Source organism: Eretmochelys imbricata, chromosome 1 (genome assembly GCF_965152235.1).
Source record: "Eretmochelys imbricata isolate rEreImb1 chromosome 1, rEreImb1.hap1, whole genome shotgun sequence".
NCBI lineage: Eukaryota > Metazoa > Chordata > Testudines > Cheloniidae > Eretmochelys > Eretmochelys imbricata.
In genome coordinates this window covers 112,151,405-112,166,951 of record NC_135572.1, presented here as the reverse complement: position 1 = coordinate 112,166,951, position 15,547 = coordinate 112,151,405, and the positions used below count along the sequence as shown (strand labels likewise).

The 15,547-nt window shown below is 39.1% G+C and overlaps 1 protein-coding gene across 1 annotated transcript in view; it reads right to left on the bottom strand.

Moving 5' to 3' along the window:
- Window positions 1-15,547, bottom strand: part of CUL4A (cullin 4A) — a 92,102-nt gene that overhangs the window by 43,284 nt on the left and 33,271 nt on the right. The window contains exons 7-9 of the mRNA XM_077813726.1: window positions 13,136-13,225; window positions 12,194-12,276; window positions 10,062-10,129 (exon numbers count right to left, since the gene is read on the bottom strand). Coding sequence (XP_077669852.1) covers window positions 10,062-10,129; window positions 12,194-12,276; window positions 13,136-13,225 — 241 coding nt within the window. The remainder of the gene's footprint in view (window positions 1-10,061; window positions 10,130-12,193; window positions 12,277-13,135; window positions 13,226-15,547) is intronic.

Here is a 15,547-nt window from a genome sequence, read left to right as displayed (position 1 = left end):
GTTCTTCAGCATCGTCGTCGACCCGTACAGCCAGCGTCAGTTTCCATTTGCATTTTTCTAGGCTTCTGCAATCTTCAGCCATATTTAAGAGCCTTTCCTTTCGGTATGTAAAGTCCTTTAGTCTTATCAGCTTGCAGAGGAGGGAATACTCGAGTTTGTCACTATCATTTCACTTCATGTTCCTCCGCTTCTCTAGCATGTTCCTCATTTCCTCCAAGATTCTTCCCTTTGCTCTTTTCAGTCTCTCTTTCTCGCCTAATTTCACACATTGCTTCAGCTTATCAGCAAAGTTTTTATTGTCCTAGTCACAGTTGTCTATGAGACTCCAGTCTTCCTTGGAAATGTTCGCTTTCAGGATTGCCTCGTCAAATATTTTCAGCTGCTGTCTCTTATTTGCCATTTGTAACATTTTCTTCTCCACCTTTTCATTGAAGTTGAGCCTCACTCTGAGCCAGTGGGAAGTAGTGATCATCGCTTCCTCAGAAAATAAACAAACTTGAATAATTTTGAATACTTTGTATAATTATATTTGGTCATTAGCGCCTCGTAGTTGGCAATCCTAAATTGTAGGGTCACCAATGAGTAGGCCTTATTGCCAAAATGATCTACTTTCTTCCTGTCTCTATGTATGGGGTAGTACTGGAATGATACTGTCTGCCCCTTTCATTCATGGCCTTCACCACAAGGGAGTGAGGTGTAGGATGCAAAAACAAAAATTGCATTCCCTTAGAAGAACCATAATATTTGTATCCGTCCTTTTGCAGGTGGGTGGGACCGTTGCTGGCGTCTGCCAGATGATTTTGGCCTGGTCCATGACAGCGCCATTAATTGGTAGGGCAATTTTGGAAGAAGTTGAAGTCTGCAGGATGTCCAGAAACATATGCCGGGATTTAGCCACTACTTCTAATGGTATGTCCAGGGAATCTGCCATCCTCTTAGAGAGTTCCTGGAACTGTTTGAAATCATCCCTTGTGGTGGGGGATGGGGATATGATGGCTTCATCCGGAGAGGGGGATGAGATGATGACTGTTGGTGCAGCTTCCTGGTCTGAAGTATCCTCTAGTTCTTCAACTGCCTCTCCTGGGGCTTCAGAGAGTCCCGGTACAAAGGATGAAGGAGAATGCCTTGGCCTCACTCTAGGTGAATTGGGAGGCTTGTAGTATAGTGGGCGGTACACTGCGCCTGGGTCCCATTAAGGCCACTGTGGTGGAAATGGCCTGTACCAGCGTCTGAGTGTCTGTACCAGTGCTGAGTTTCAGGTCCTGGGCGATAATCCCACTGTTGCAGTGGACCTGGTCTAGTAGATACATAAACAGGGAAGGAGTGATGGGAGGAGTAGATTTCCCCTTCATCCTCATCGCTCAACAGGGGAGGATCTGAGCTGGGCGGTGTGGTGAGTTAGCTCGGTACTGGGTGTGCTGGACTGAGGTCGGTACCAAGAAGATTCTGGCGCCTGAGGAGACCAGAAGATCCTTGTAGTGGAGGAACTGTTGCGGTACCAAGAGCATCGGGAAAGAAGAAGGTGTTATCGACAGTACGGATGTATGTGCTGTGGTTGCCAGTGCTGAGTATGGTGCACTGTGCGTTGTAAAGGCAGAAGGTAGCACCACAGCCTGTAGTTGTGCCAAGCTACTCAGCGCCATATGCCTTATCGGCTCCGATGGTACTGAGGCAGGGGTTATGGTTTCTCTTTGCTGCCTTGTCCGAGCTAGCCAGCTTAAGGTCTTTTGCTCGTGCGGTACCCACGGTACCAGATGGTCCCGCTACCTTGCAGGATAGGATCTGGTCCAAGAGGTGAATAGCTGGATCACGTGGTAACAGTGACCATAATATAATTAAATTTAACATCCCTGTGGCAGGGAAAACACACAGCAGTCCAACACTGTAGCATTTAATTTCAGAAAGGGGAACTACACAAAAATGAGGAGGTTAGTTAAACAGAAATTAAAGGGTACAGTGCCAAAAGTGAAATACCTGCAAGATGCATGGAAACTTTTTAAAGACACCATAGTAGAGGCTCAACTTAAATGTATACCCCAAATTAAACAGCATAGTAAGAGAACCCAAAAAGTGCCACTGTGACTAAACAAAGTAAAAAAAGCAGTGAGACAAAAAGGATCCTTTAAAAAGTGGAAGTTAAATGGAAAATAGAAAAGAGCATAAATTCTGGCAAATGAAGTGTAAAAATATAATTACGAAGGCCAAAAAAGAATTTGAAGAAAAGTTAGCCGAAGACTCAAAAAGTAATAGCAAACATTTTTTTAAGTACATCAGAAGCAGGAAGCTAAACAACCAGTTGGGCCACTGGACAATTGAGATGCTAGAGCACATAAGGACGATAAGGCCATTGCGGAGAAACTAAATGAATTCTTTGCATCAGTCTTAACAGCTGAGGATGTGAGGGAGATTCCCAAACTGAGCCATTCTTTTTAGGTGACAAATCTGAGGAACTGTCCCAGATTGAGGTGTCATTAGAGGAGGTTTTGGAAGAAATTGATAAACTAAACAACAGTAAGTCACCAGGATCAGATGGCATTCACCCGAGAGTTCTGAAGGAACTCAAATGTGAAACTGCAGAACTACTAACTGTAGTTTGCAAAAAGAACAGGAGGACTTGTGGCACCTTAGAGACTAACAAATTTATTTGAGCATAAGCTTTCGTGAGCTACAGCTTACTTCACTGGATGCATGCAGTGGAAAATACAGGAGGGAGATTTTATATACACAGAGAACATGAAACAATGCATGTTACCTGGTAACTCTCGTTACAGTGTATATGGTAAGGTGAGCTATTACCAGCAGGAGAGAGAGAGAGAGAGAGAGAGAAAAAAAAAAAAACCTTTTGTAGTGATAATCAACATGGGCCATTTCCAGCAGTTTACAAGAACATGTGAGGAATGGGAGGAGGGAGGGGGGAGAATAAACATGGGGAAATAGTTTTACTTTGTGTAACGACACATCCACTCCCAGTCTTTATTCAAGCCTAATGTAGTGGTGTCCAGTTTGCAAATTAATTCCAATTCAGCAGTCTCTTGTTGGAGTCTATTTTTGAAGTTTTTTTGTTGTTTGTAACCTATCATTTAAATCAGCTTCTGTACCAAATGACTGGAGGGTAGCTAATATGATGCCAATTTTTAAAAAGGGTTCCAGAGGCGATCCCGGCAATTACAGGCCTGACTTGAATACCAGGCAAACTGGTTGAAACTACAGTAAAGAACAACATTGTCAGACACACAGATGAACATAATTTTGGGGGGAAGGGTCAACATGGTTTTTGAAAAGTGAAATCATGCCTCACCAATCTACTAGAATTCTTTGAGAGGGTCAACAAGCATGTGGACAAGGGGGAGCCAGTGGATATAGTGTACTTAGATTTTCAGAAAGCCTTTGACAAGGTCCCTCACCAAAGGCTCTTAAGCAAAGTAAGCTGTCATGGGATAAGAGGGAAGGTCCTCTCATGGATTGGGAATTGGTTAAAAGATAGGAAACAAAGGGGAGGAATAAATGGTCAGTTTTCAGAATGGAGAGAGATAAATAGTAGTGTCCCCCAGGGGTCTATACTGGGACCAGTCCTAGTCAACATATTCATAAATTATCTGGTAAACAGATGGGAAAATTTGCAGATGATACAAAACTACTCAAGATAGTTAAGTCCCAAGCAGATTGCGAAGAGCTACAAAAGGATCTCACAAAACTGGGTGACTGGGCAACAGAATGGCAGATGAAATTCAATGCTGATAAATGCAAAGTAATGCACATTGGAAAACATAATCCCAACTATACATATAAAATGATGGAGTCTAAATTAGCTGTGTCCACTCAAGAAAGAGATCTTTGAGTCATTGTAGATAGTTCTCTGAAAACATCCAATCAATGTGCAATGGCAGTCAAAAAAGTGAACAGAATGTTGGAAATCATTAAGAAAGGGATAGATAATAAGACAGAAAATATCATATTGCCTCTATATAAATCTATGATATGCCCACACCTTGAATACTGTGTGCAGATGTGGTCGCCCCATCTCAAAAAAGATATATTGGAATTGGAAAAGGTTCAGAAAAAGGGTAACAAAAATGATTAGGGATATAGAACGGCTTTTATATGAGGAGCAATTAATAAGACTGGGACTTTTCAGCTTGGAAAAGAGATGACTAAAGGGGCATATGACAGAGGTCTATAAAATCATGACTGGTGTGGAGAAAGTAAATAAGGAAGTGTTATTTACTCCTTCACTGGTCACGGTCGGAAGACAGGATACTGGGGGGCTAGAAGGACCTTTGGTCTGACCCAGTGTGGCTGTTCTTATGTCCCTTGGAGGTGGAAGGTCCTGGTGCAGTTGGTACTGATGGGGTCTGCCGAGTTGGAGAATAACACTTCTTGGCTGAGGAGGAGAGTTCGGAGCCCACTTTTTAGTCGTCTTCCTGGCGGAGTACTTTTTTGCCTGAGTGGGTGATGGGGAACCTCTGTCAGAAGACCAGTGTCCGCCCCGGGGGGGGGGGGGGGGGGGGGAGGAAGGAGGGAGGGGGTAGATGAGATGATCTTTGATCTGGGCTCAGAAGCCGGGTGCAGAGAATTCTCTATCATGAGGCGCTTCAAATGCAGGTTTCTCACCCTCCTAGCCTGAGCTTTCAAGTTGTGGCAACATGAGCACTCCTGCAAGATGTGTGTATCGCCAAGGCAGCGAACACACTGTGAATGCCCATCAGGGACCAGTACAGAGAGTCTGCACGTAAGGAAGCGTTTAAAACCTGGGGAGCTGGGCATACCCCTCAGAGAAGGGTTTTCTCCCATAAGGGAGGGTAACAATGCTATTCTAAGGGGTATCTAACAACTGAAATTTAATTTCCTAATATAAGAGAAGAAAGTTAGTTTTTTATAGAAAGAAAAAATAAACAAACTGTGAAAGGGAAGTATTAAATGAGCTAATAACTAACTATTAACTAAACAACTAGAAATCTAAGTTAGACTAAAGAAGCTAAAGTACAGAGGCCTTGTCTGAAACTGAGGGTGGTAGAGAAGAGACTGAGGGGGTGTTGGTCGTATGGCATTATGTTACTACCTAAGATGGCACAAGATGGGAACAACGCATATGCAACCCAACCAGGCACTGCTACTACAAATCTCCCATTACATGCGCAGGGACACTCCTCGAAAAACATTTAATTATTTTATACGAAGTGGAACAGCTTCAACAGGAAAGACTGGGCTGAGCCCACCACAGAATCCTCCAAAGCCCAATCGTTAGGGTATTCCCGTGGGATACGGGAGACCTGGGTTCAAATCCCTATTCCAAATCAGGTAGAGTGTGGGTTTGAACCCAGGTCTCTCACATCTTAGGTGAGTGCTCTAATCAGTACATTATAGGGCCTAAAGAGGGCACCCTACCACCTCTTTTTTTGCAAGAAAGATCAGCTCTAACTCCAGGAGAGGGTACATGTCTGTGAATTCCAAGTAGAGAGAGATGCCTAAGTCTCTCTGGATTGGGGCTTAAGCTACCGCTCTGTTCTTGACTAGCTGCGGTGGCTCCTTGATAAGAATCCTGGCTTTTGGGAACTCCATCCTTAGGTAACTAATTCTCCCCATGCACTATATAGGGAGCCTAGGTACCTAACTTTACGTGCCCTGCCACTTGGGGGAACCAACAGCCTCAAGTCAGGCATTCCAAAGCTGAGCCTAAGTCCCCTTTATGGATCTAGGTCTGTATTTATACAGGCTTAAGCAGTTTGTGGTAAAATATTTTTGAAAGAAACAACTGATTTGAATTAAAGTATTTACATTTTCCTACCAGCTGCTGCCTACTGAGAGCTTGCTGTAAAGTAATAATAATACCTAGCTTTTATACAGCAGTTTTCATCGGGAGATCTAACACAACTAAACAGAACATCAGTAAGTAAACTAAAAAACTGCCCCACCTCTAGAGCAGTAAAAATATATATCCTGTGAGAGTTTCTTTTCGGGGTGCTGTGGTGATTATGTTTCCTGTGTTAAGTATTAGCATAAACTCTGTTAAAATAGTATTGTCATAACCATAACGGTAGCCTAAAATTCCTCCTTACCTGTAAGGGTTAAGAAGCTCAAATAACCTGGTTGGCACCTGACCAAAGGAACCAATGGGGACAAAAAGATACTTTCAAATCTTGGGGGGGTGGGAAAGGCTTTGTTGGTGTGTTCTCTGGGGAAAGCAGAGACGCATCAGGTCAAAAAACTCCTTCTCCTATAAACCATCCTGTACAAGTCTCTGATATTACAAAACGAGTAAGTAAATAAGGCAAGGCGCGTTAGATTATCTTTTGTTTTCAACTTGTGAATTTTCCCTTTGCTAGAGGGAGGTTTATCCCAGTTTTTTGTAACTTTAAGGTTTTGCCTAGAGGGGAATCCTGTGTTTTGAATCTGATAATCCTGTAAAGTATTTACCATCTTGATTTTACAGAGGTGATGCTTTTACCTTTTCTTTAAATAAAATTCTTCTTTTAAGAACCTAATTGATTTTTCATTGTTCTTAAGATCCAAGGGTTTGGGTTCACCTGTACCAATTGGTGAGGATATTATTCTCAAGCCTTCCCCAGGAAAGGGGATGTAGGGCTTGGGGGAATATTTTGGGTGAATAGGACTCCAAGTGGTCCTTTCCTTGGCTCTCTGTCTAAATCACTTGGTGGCGGCAGCATACTATTCAAGGACAAGGCAGAATTTGTGCCTTGGGAAAGTTTTTAACCTAAGCTGGTAAAAATAAACTTAGGAGGTCTTTCATGCAGGTCCCCACATCTGTACCCCAGAGTGGGGAAGGAACCCTGACAAGTATCTACACAAATTACCACAAATTCTTTCAAGGCTCAACTTTTGCCTTTACTAATGCATCCCCTCCCAAATTAGAACAGAATTCATTTCACCAGTTAAGCTGATGTTACACTCAGGTTTTGTGTCATGTTCTAACATATTACACATACACTTCTATTTATGAATTTTGAAATTTAATTGGATGTCTGGTAATGACTCCAAATTGGAATTGATTCCAAATACTGCTGAATTATCTCATGTTCAGATCAATTCCTGAAAACCTGAATCATCCAATTCTTACTAGCACTGTCATTTTGTGCTGTAACTTAGTCTACTTTTACAAAGGCCAGGAACTTATTCTACTTTTATAAATAAACGAGAAGCAATTCAAGGATGATGCTGGATAAGAAAATGCAAATAAAACTAGCTTGCTTAGTCTTTAGTTATTGCAGCAATATAAACCATAAAAACACCTAAAATAGATAGATTACAATGTCTTGAAAATATATGGTAGGTTTTCTTTGGTGAGTAGCGGGCAATGAAGAAAATTATACTCCACCGCATCAGAGGGTAGCCTCCTCCTAAGTCAGAGATAGCAGCAACTAAACAGTACAGGGAAGTCTCACACCCATCTATTAGTTTTGTTCAGCACATGAACAACCGATTTCATCTCATAGTGCTCTCTTTTTCAATATTTGTCAGTTAAAAGGAAAGTCAAATATGGTGACAACCTCCCCTGCTCCCTCAAGCCGATATAGTAATACTTCCCTTTTTCTTTCCATTTCATGTGCTTGGACCATATCACACAACTTGTGTTATATCACACATTTGATAGGCAAGGAAAATATATGTGAAATTACTCTAACAGGAAGGCAGCACCCCACTTCTTGAAAGTACTGCTATAGCCTTGGAATGTCTTATTACGCTCATAAGACAAAAACCCAACATCTGGTCAGTGGCAGCTGTACTAATACAAGAAAAGTTTCTTAAGCATTTTTAAGCTTTTATTTTCCTGTATCAGGCTGACTACACCACATGCCTTCTCCTAAGGAACAAAACCTACAAAAGATAGTGTCTTCTTCTATTTGCACGCTTGGATGTTAAGGGGATTATAATGTGCTGCTAGATCAAATGAATGCAAAAAGTCATGTAAGTCAATGGGTGTTAAAAAATTTAAATTTGGGTAAGTCTAAGTGCAGATACAGAATGTGAAAGCTGAACTAATTTAAATCTACAAATATCACAATCTCAAAATGTAAATATAAAAACCAATTCTATTCTGAAAATTGCACATATATTTCCACGTAGATAGGGACAATTAATATATATTATAAACTAGGAAAGAGTTCAGAATTAAAACACGACTGCATACCATTTCTTACTCAGATGTCTGCTACATAAAAAAGTCACTGTGAAAACCTTTTAAAGTAACACTTTGACAAATGACATCAATTCCTATATCAACAAGAGAACTAACTATCTAAACCCCTGTATTTCAAAATAAGTTTAAGATGGAATAAAACAGTTAAAATAAAATGAAGCACTTCAGTGAAGGCCGAAGATTGTACAAGTATATTTATATCATTAAAATAGAGACAAAGAAAGAGGAAGAGAAGTAGTAAGATGTCTAATTCAGCATATAAACATTATAATGGTTTGGTTGTTGCACAGCAAATGAGAAAGGTCAATTATACAAACCACCTTGATAGACTCACACACTGATGGAGGTTAGAAAACAGTTTAGGGCTTTAAAAAAAAATAATAGAAGTCTGGTGCTAGAAGCCCTCTGACAGAAAGCAAGATAGATACAGTAAGAAGTAGGTTCTGGAAGAGGATGGCAGCTAGTCAGTTACAGATAGCTTGACAGCAAGTAACAGAGCTGGGCTATACATTGATTTTTTTGGGGTTACTGAAACTATTTATGAATTCAGGTTGAATTTTGGTCCACAGAATGGAAAAATGTCAAAAAACAGTTTGTTTTTCCTATTTTGAAATTAAATATTTTGACTTTTCATTTCAAAATAGCATTTCATTTGGAAATTTTGTATTTAAAAAAAAACACACAAAAATATGGGTGAAAAACACCTGAAATAAAATAGCGGGTGAAAAGTGTTTTGGATTGAACATATAATTTTGTTTGACCCAAAATCAAATATATTTTTTTTTTGTTTCAGCAAAGAAAAAAAAAGAAAAAAATAGTTTTGCTTCAAACCAAACTGAATTTTTTCCCCCTGAATATTTTGATTCATCCTCGAACCAAAAAAAAAATAAAAATCAATTATTCACTCACCTCTAGTCAGCAATACTCATGGGTTCTGAGGGTAAGTTACTGACATGTGAGACAGTTAGCGAAAGAGGCAGACTGGTAAAGTAGACCAAAGCAGATAATTTTTCATCTGATTAGGCAGAGAACTAAAAGAAGTCAATGTCAGAAGTTCTGAGAAAAGTATCCCAAGTATTTTATGGAAAACAAAGGAAGAATAAGTGGGGGAAAAGGGGAGGAACATTTATTGAAACATGAAGGAAACAAAGAGGGGTGAGGCTAAGTTGCCAGAAGACCCAGAACCTAAAGATCACCCAGAGCTAAGAACAGAGAAGATATTTTAGATCAAAACGTATACTAGATCAGGAAACATCAATCAAGCCTAAAAATCCAGTGAAAGAAGAAGACTGACATGATTGTTCCTGTTAATTTTTAAAAAAAAACACATGGATATCAGAGGCACTGATCACTTAACAAGTACTTCTGAAGAAGACTGTAGGACAAATCTGAGATTTCCAGAGATGCACCAAAGGATGCAAAGAGAGAATATATATTGTACTGGCTTAACAGGTTTCCTCACTGGGACTCGGCTGTATTTGACTGTACAAAGATCCTTTAAATTATATAGTGACAATCAAACGAAGTTAATTCCACCTGTGCTGTGTAATTTATACAGAATTACTGCAGTAATTTAAGTGCTTGTTTTGGAAGTTTATATAATCCTGTGCCATTAGCACTTTTTATTTTGGAAATGACTAGTGGCACTCTAAGTAGGGGTGAAGGGTTTAACCACCTTTAAACAGTTTTACAAAACTAATCAGAAACTTCTTATATTCTCACACACACAATCTTCTTGCACTGGTGGCTGACATAACTTTATTCGGCGTTGACTTTCAGTATGCATGGAAGCCGCTGCTATGGCCCACATTCTTTACTAACGTAATAGTTGTACAATCTACCATAATTGCAGAGTATGAGAATCTGCCCTTCAGTGCAGGTTACAAGAACTAAGAAACTGTTTTACCTTTTTGTAAAATAGCTGTTAAGTGTTCTCCTAGTAGTTGCTTCTCCACACAAGCAATTAGTAGTTTCCTGTGTAAGGCAAGAAAAAGCACATAAGAAATACTGCACAGTTGAGGGCGATTACTCTCTTATCAGGATGCTTTGTGAATAACTCCCACTATTACATGACAAAACATTGAAAATTTTCAGTTTATTCTAATTTTGCAGTCTGTATTTTACATATACAAAAAAATTCTAACAGGGATAAACAAGATAAAATACTGCAAAAATATATGCAATTAAGAAACGGAGATTCTAATTAAAATGTTATTTTAAAAAACAAGCTCTTGCTATTATTTGTAACACCTTAAAATTAGATATTAAAAATTGGAACAGTTTTAAAGATTCTTATTTACTACTACTTTTTATAGAAAAAGAGATGGTTCTAAACTGGAACCTCAAAACTGAACAACCCAGATTAGTGTGGTTCAAAATTCAAACCCAAATTCTGAACTAAGGTTTCATGGTTAAAGAAGCATACTTGTGAACTGAATTAGAACCCCATATCAAACCACCAAACTCTGGGAGAAGATATTAAACTTGGTTCTGAAGTTTGCAATGTAGGCTTATCTCTACTTTCCACCTATAATGCAGATTACTTACTTACTGCATTTGACTAAGACTGGTCAGTTTCCTTTTCTGTCTTTTATGTACTAGTAAAGTGCTGCAATGCTTAGGTTGAAAATACTGCAGAGCAATATTCAGCAATTTTTCAACAAAAAAACACCCTAAAGCAAAACAAAACACCCAAATCCTGGCTTTACACTAATAGATTGTAAGCCAACAAATCAGAGAACAACTGTATTGGTCTTAAATTTTAGAAAATATGTTTTTTACAAAACCTAATTTAAGGGTTTAAATTAACCTGACATTATTCTTGATATGCAGCGTTGTTATAGTCATGCTGGTCCCAGGATATTAAGAGAGTACTCTATCAGCACTTCACCTATCTTGTCCTCCATTATTTCTGATGTTATTTTTGTCCCTGAAGGCTCATATCTATTCCAAGTACAAATCTAATACATTAATTTTTTTTTAATGTTCTTGCTGCCCCCTTCACACATCTAGAAAGGTGGTAAACTCTGAGGTATGAGGATCACTAAAGGTATGAGGTTCACTTCAGATCCTGTAAATGCTGCTTCTTAAAAGGATCAAAGGAAATCAGTGATGATTTATGCAAGGCTTTCTCATTTTGTCTTCACAGAGCTCTCTGGCCCCCAGTGGGCCCAGACTTTCATCCTGAGCTGAGACCGAAGCCAGGACCCACAATAAGTCTCTGCACAGATTGGCCTTGTTAGAATTCCAGGCTACTCTTTATTTGAGCTGCACTTTAAAGCCATGATTCTGCAAATACTTATGCATGTTCTTAAATTCATATATGTGAGTAGTTCCATTGACTTTGATAAGACTAACTGTGGAGTAATAATTAATCGACCAGCAAGTAAGTAAGTATTTGCAGGTTCAGGGCCCCCATTACAATTTTATAATATATAGCAGCTGTCTAAAAAATATTTTAGTTTGCATTATACATACACTAGAGCATAGATTGCAGTAGATAATTTCAAGTAATGAGAAATAACAGATATACTTTAATAACGTCAGCATTGTAACACGATCAAATGCCAAAAATAGCCTAGAACACTTTTATTAAAGTGGACTGCCATTTTAAATAGAGCTCATGAGTGATGATACCTAACAGTTGCATTAGGCAAAAAGCACATTCCCTTCCCTCAGGTACTTTGAGCTAAATGTCATGATGAGAGCATGAATGGTTAACCGAACTACTATTTTGAAAGTCCAAATGATACATTATATAATAACCCAAAGATTTCAAAAACCTCAAACTCATATTGCTAGATCTTTCCAGATGAGTTTCTCTCCCATTTTTTCTTTTTATCGTGTATTTTAATTTTAATCAAGATACATAGTCTTCGTAAAACAAAGTTTGTTATAGGTAAGCTCAATATTATTACCCTTTTAGATACTATTGAAATAATCCTGCCTTCTTTTGAACGAAGGATAATCACATTACTTTATGAATGGATAGCAAGCAGGTTTGGCCTATACTGAAAATGGAAGAAAAATTGTACTCACTGCGTGCTATGGTCTAAATATGTTATTACTCGGTCTCCTTCTTCTTCTAAACGTTTGTTAACGTGGTGAAGATATTCTGGGACCTAGCAAAAGAAAAGAATGCAATGATTTAATTATTGAACACAAAGGAGTACTGCATATGCATAACCTTTTTATCATGACAATTATCTTAACTATACATTAGCAGAGTACTGACAAGATAGGATTATTCCATCCTTAATTTATTCTCTAACGCTAAGAGACACAGGTATGACATGGCAACTTACATCAGTGTCATGTAGACACTTGCTTTCAGAATATTTGTGGTGAGTTAGTTAACTTTCACAGCCCTTGTCTGGGAGAGCCAATACATTTATATTAACTAGGGGACACTTATTTGTTTTACATTTTGAGAAGTGTCTAAATTTGTGGCCTGTCCACAGGACAGTATCGCTTTAACCCGAAAGAACAGAAAACGAAACTGTCGTAGTCTATTGAGTAAATAAGCCTTTTTTAAAACTCAACTGCTTAATTAGGTATTAATCGAAGAAAGACTGGAATGACAGTAGAAGCACATTACAATTTCTTGGGTGAAGTAATGTTGACAATACCGTCCATAGCTCTTACTATTGTGCTCTCCAACATCATGATTTAGGGAGATCAAATTTCACTGGGTTATCTCACTTCTAGTCATGCACTTAATGCAGTGGTTTTCAACCTTTTTTCATTTGCAGACCCCTAAAAAATTTCAAATAGAGGTATGGACCCTTTTGGAAATCTTAGGCATCCGTGGACCACTGACTTAAACAACTGACATAAAGATACTTCAACACACTAGATTCAATTCTCTCCCTCTCTCTCACACCAATGCAGTTCACACTGAAGTACATGGAGGCGTACATGTGTAACCTCAGTACACATGTCTTTTAATTAATTCCTAGTCCTCATTCACACTGTAGTTACCTCTCTTTCTTGCATTAACCTTTGGCCCTCTGCCGCGTATAAACAATTTGTCTCCTCCAAAAACTTTTGTTCAAATGATTCTTTGTAAACCTAGGTAAAAATGAAATTATTAATTTAGTTACTTATTAACCTCATGCTTAAGGCTGGCTTTTTCATTTTTAGTTGTCAAGATGAAAGAAACAAAATATCCCACGACACAAAATTATCTGTCCTCAAGAAAAGTGCCAGTGACACTACTGGATAATGAAGTTCTTGGTTTATTTGTATAATAGGTACAGAATGACCAAATGCAATGGGAGCTTTCCCACACCATATATATTGTAAGCGTGCTTCAATCAGGGATTCAGTGTCTTATTTGTCTAAATCAATGGGCTTCTGTTTAAATCACACAGACACCAGTAACCAACATAACACAATTATGGGACCTTAGTCCAGCTGAGTTTGATCCTCCTGCCAGCATTCCTGCACTAAACACAATAGCTCCAAATTAGTGAAATCACAGCACAGAACCAGTGACTCCTTTTCGGTGAAATGCTTGGACTAATTAGGAACACCGTCTCCAAAATAATCTTCATCCAAGAAATCTGGGGTCTGTCATCTTGCTCTAGCTCACTGAGATAAGTGAGGTGCAGACGAACTGGACTATCCTTTCCCTCTTCAATGTCTACTGCTGAACTAGAGGGGATTCAAAGAAGAGTAACAGGAATGATCAAGGGCAATGAAACACTATCATATTAAACACAATTGAAAAGACTGGGATTGTTTACTTTAGAAAGGAGACTAATAGAGAGAACAGGATAAAAGTATACAGAATTATTCATGGCCTGGACTAGGCAGACCAGGAGCTTCTGTTCTCCCTGTCTCATAACAAGACCAGGGGGCATTCACTGCAATTAAAAAAGGTGAGAAATTCAAAACCAATGGAAGGAAATATTTTTTTCATATAATGTGCAATTAAACCATGGAACTCACTGCCACATGAAGTTGCTGAAGCTTAACAAGATTTGTATGGATATCAAAAATATTTAGTTATGATAATTAATGATATATTTTGTTGAAGTGAAATTAAATGTTATGCTTCAGAGTTTAGTAATCGTAATGCCTGGGAGATATCAGCACATGGATGAAGAGCCACTGGCTGAAACTAGGCCCAGGCAAGACAGGGCAACGTCAGTTGGGAGAGAAAAGCACTTTGAAAACTTGCTGCTACTGTAACATCAACCCACCATGGAGGGCATCTGCCTTCGGACTGTCAGACTCCTCTATTATGTATGCTGAAGTAGCCACAGCTGTGAAAAACGCTCTTTATATCTACAGATAACCAGACAGATTGAAGCCCACTCTGATCAAATTCAGACTTGGTCACAGGAATCCATTCTTTTGTAAGCTTTAAGTTTGACTACTGCAAAATGACTACTTACAAACATTTGAGAGTGCAGCAGTCCACCAATTCATCATCCCAGCCCTGGTTCTTTACACTGGCTTTGTGTTGAAGAGCGACTCACATTCTAGGTTTCATTCCTTATGTTCAAGACCCTCCATGGGAACTGGCCCAAAATATCTGAAGGGACACCCCCACTTTCTGGGATTATGACCTCATGCAGTCACACTGCCTTGGAACAGTCAGCCAAAAGAATGAGAGCCATGTGAGCAGAAGACAGAACCTTCTCAGCAGCTGGCCTTCAACTACAGAACTGATATCTAAGGAAATTAGAATGAATAGCAGCCTCACAGCTTTCAAACCAATTGTACAACTCATTTCATTAACTTGGCCTTCACTTAATAACCAACCTCTTTCTGTGGGGATGTGGAGGGAGAAACAGCCATCCATGTTTATTTACTGGAGAATCTATAAGGATTTCACCTACTATAGCAGCAGCCATGGTAAAAATACCTAGATTAGAGGCTATCTAGAGTAGAACTAAAAGTATCAGTCTGAAATAATTCAAAGGAGAAAATGGTATCTAAACGCACACATGATCGGAAGGAACCAAGAAAGGGGGTATATTTACCTTTAGTAGAGATCAAAAAACTACTACTAAACCCTAGCCTCTTAAAAATCTGACAGACATGAAAAAGGTGATGCAGCTATGAATACCTGGGCTAATAAAGGGGAAAGCTCTGGCAAAAGAGAACACAAGCCAGCTCCACATCTTCCAGCATGGACATTCATGGAGCATTACATGGTCTAAAGTCAATGACTGACAGAAGCTTATCTTCACCCATTGTAACTAACTCAAAGAAGGACTATTACGCATTTATTTTCCAGATATACCAGAGCCCGTTATGGATGACAGTTAGGAGGCTTAGCATGAAAGGCAGAAACTGAGCCAGATTGGCTTTGCAGTGCCTTATCAGAAAATGGAATAGTTATTGGTTTTTCTCTTCCCCTTCCCCGAATATCTCAGACAT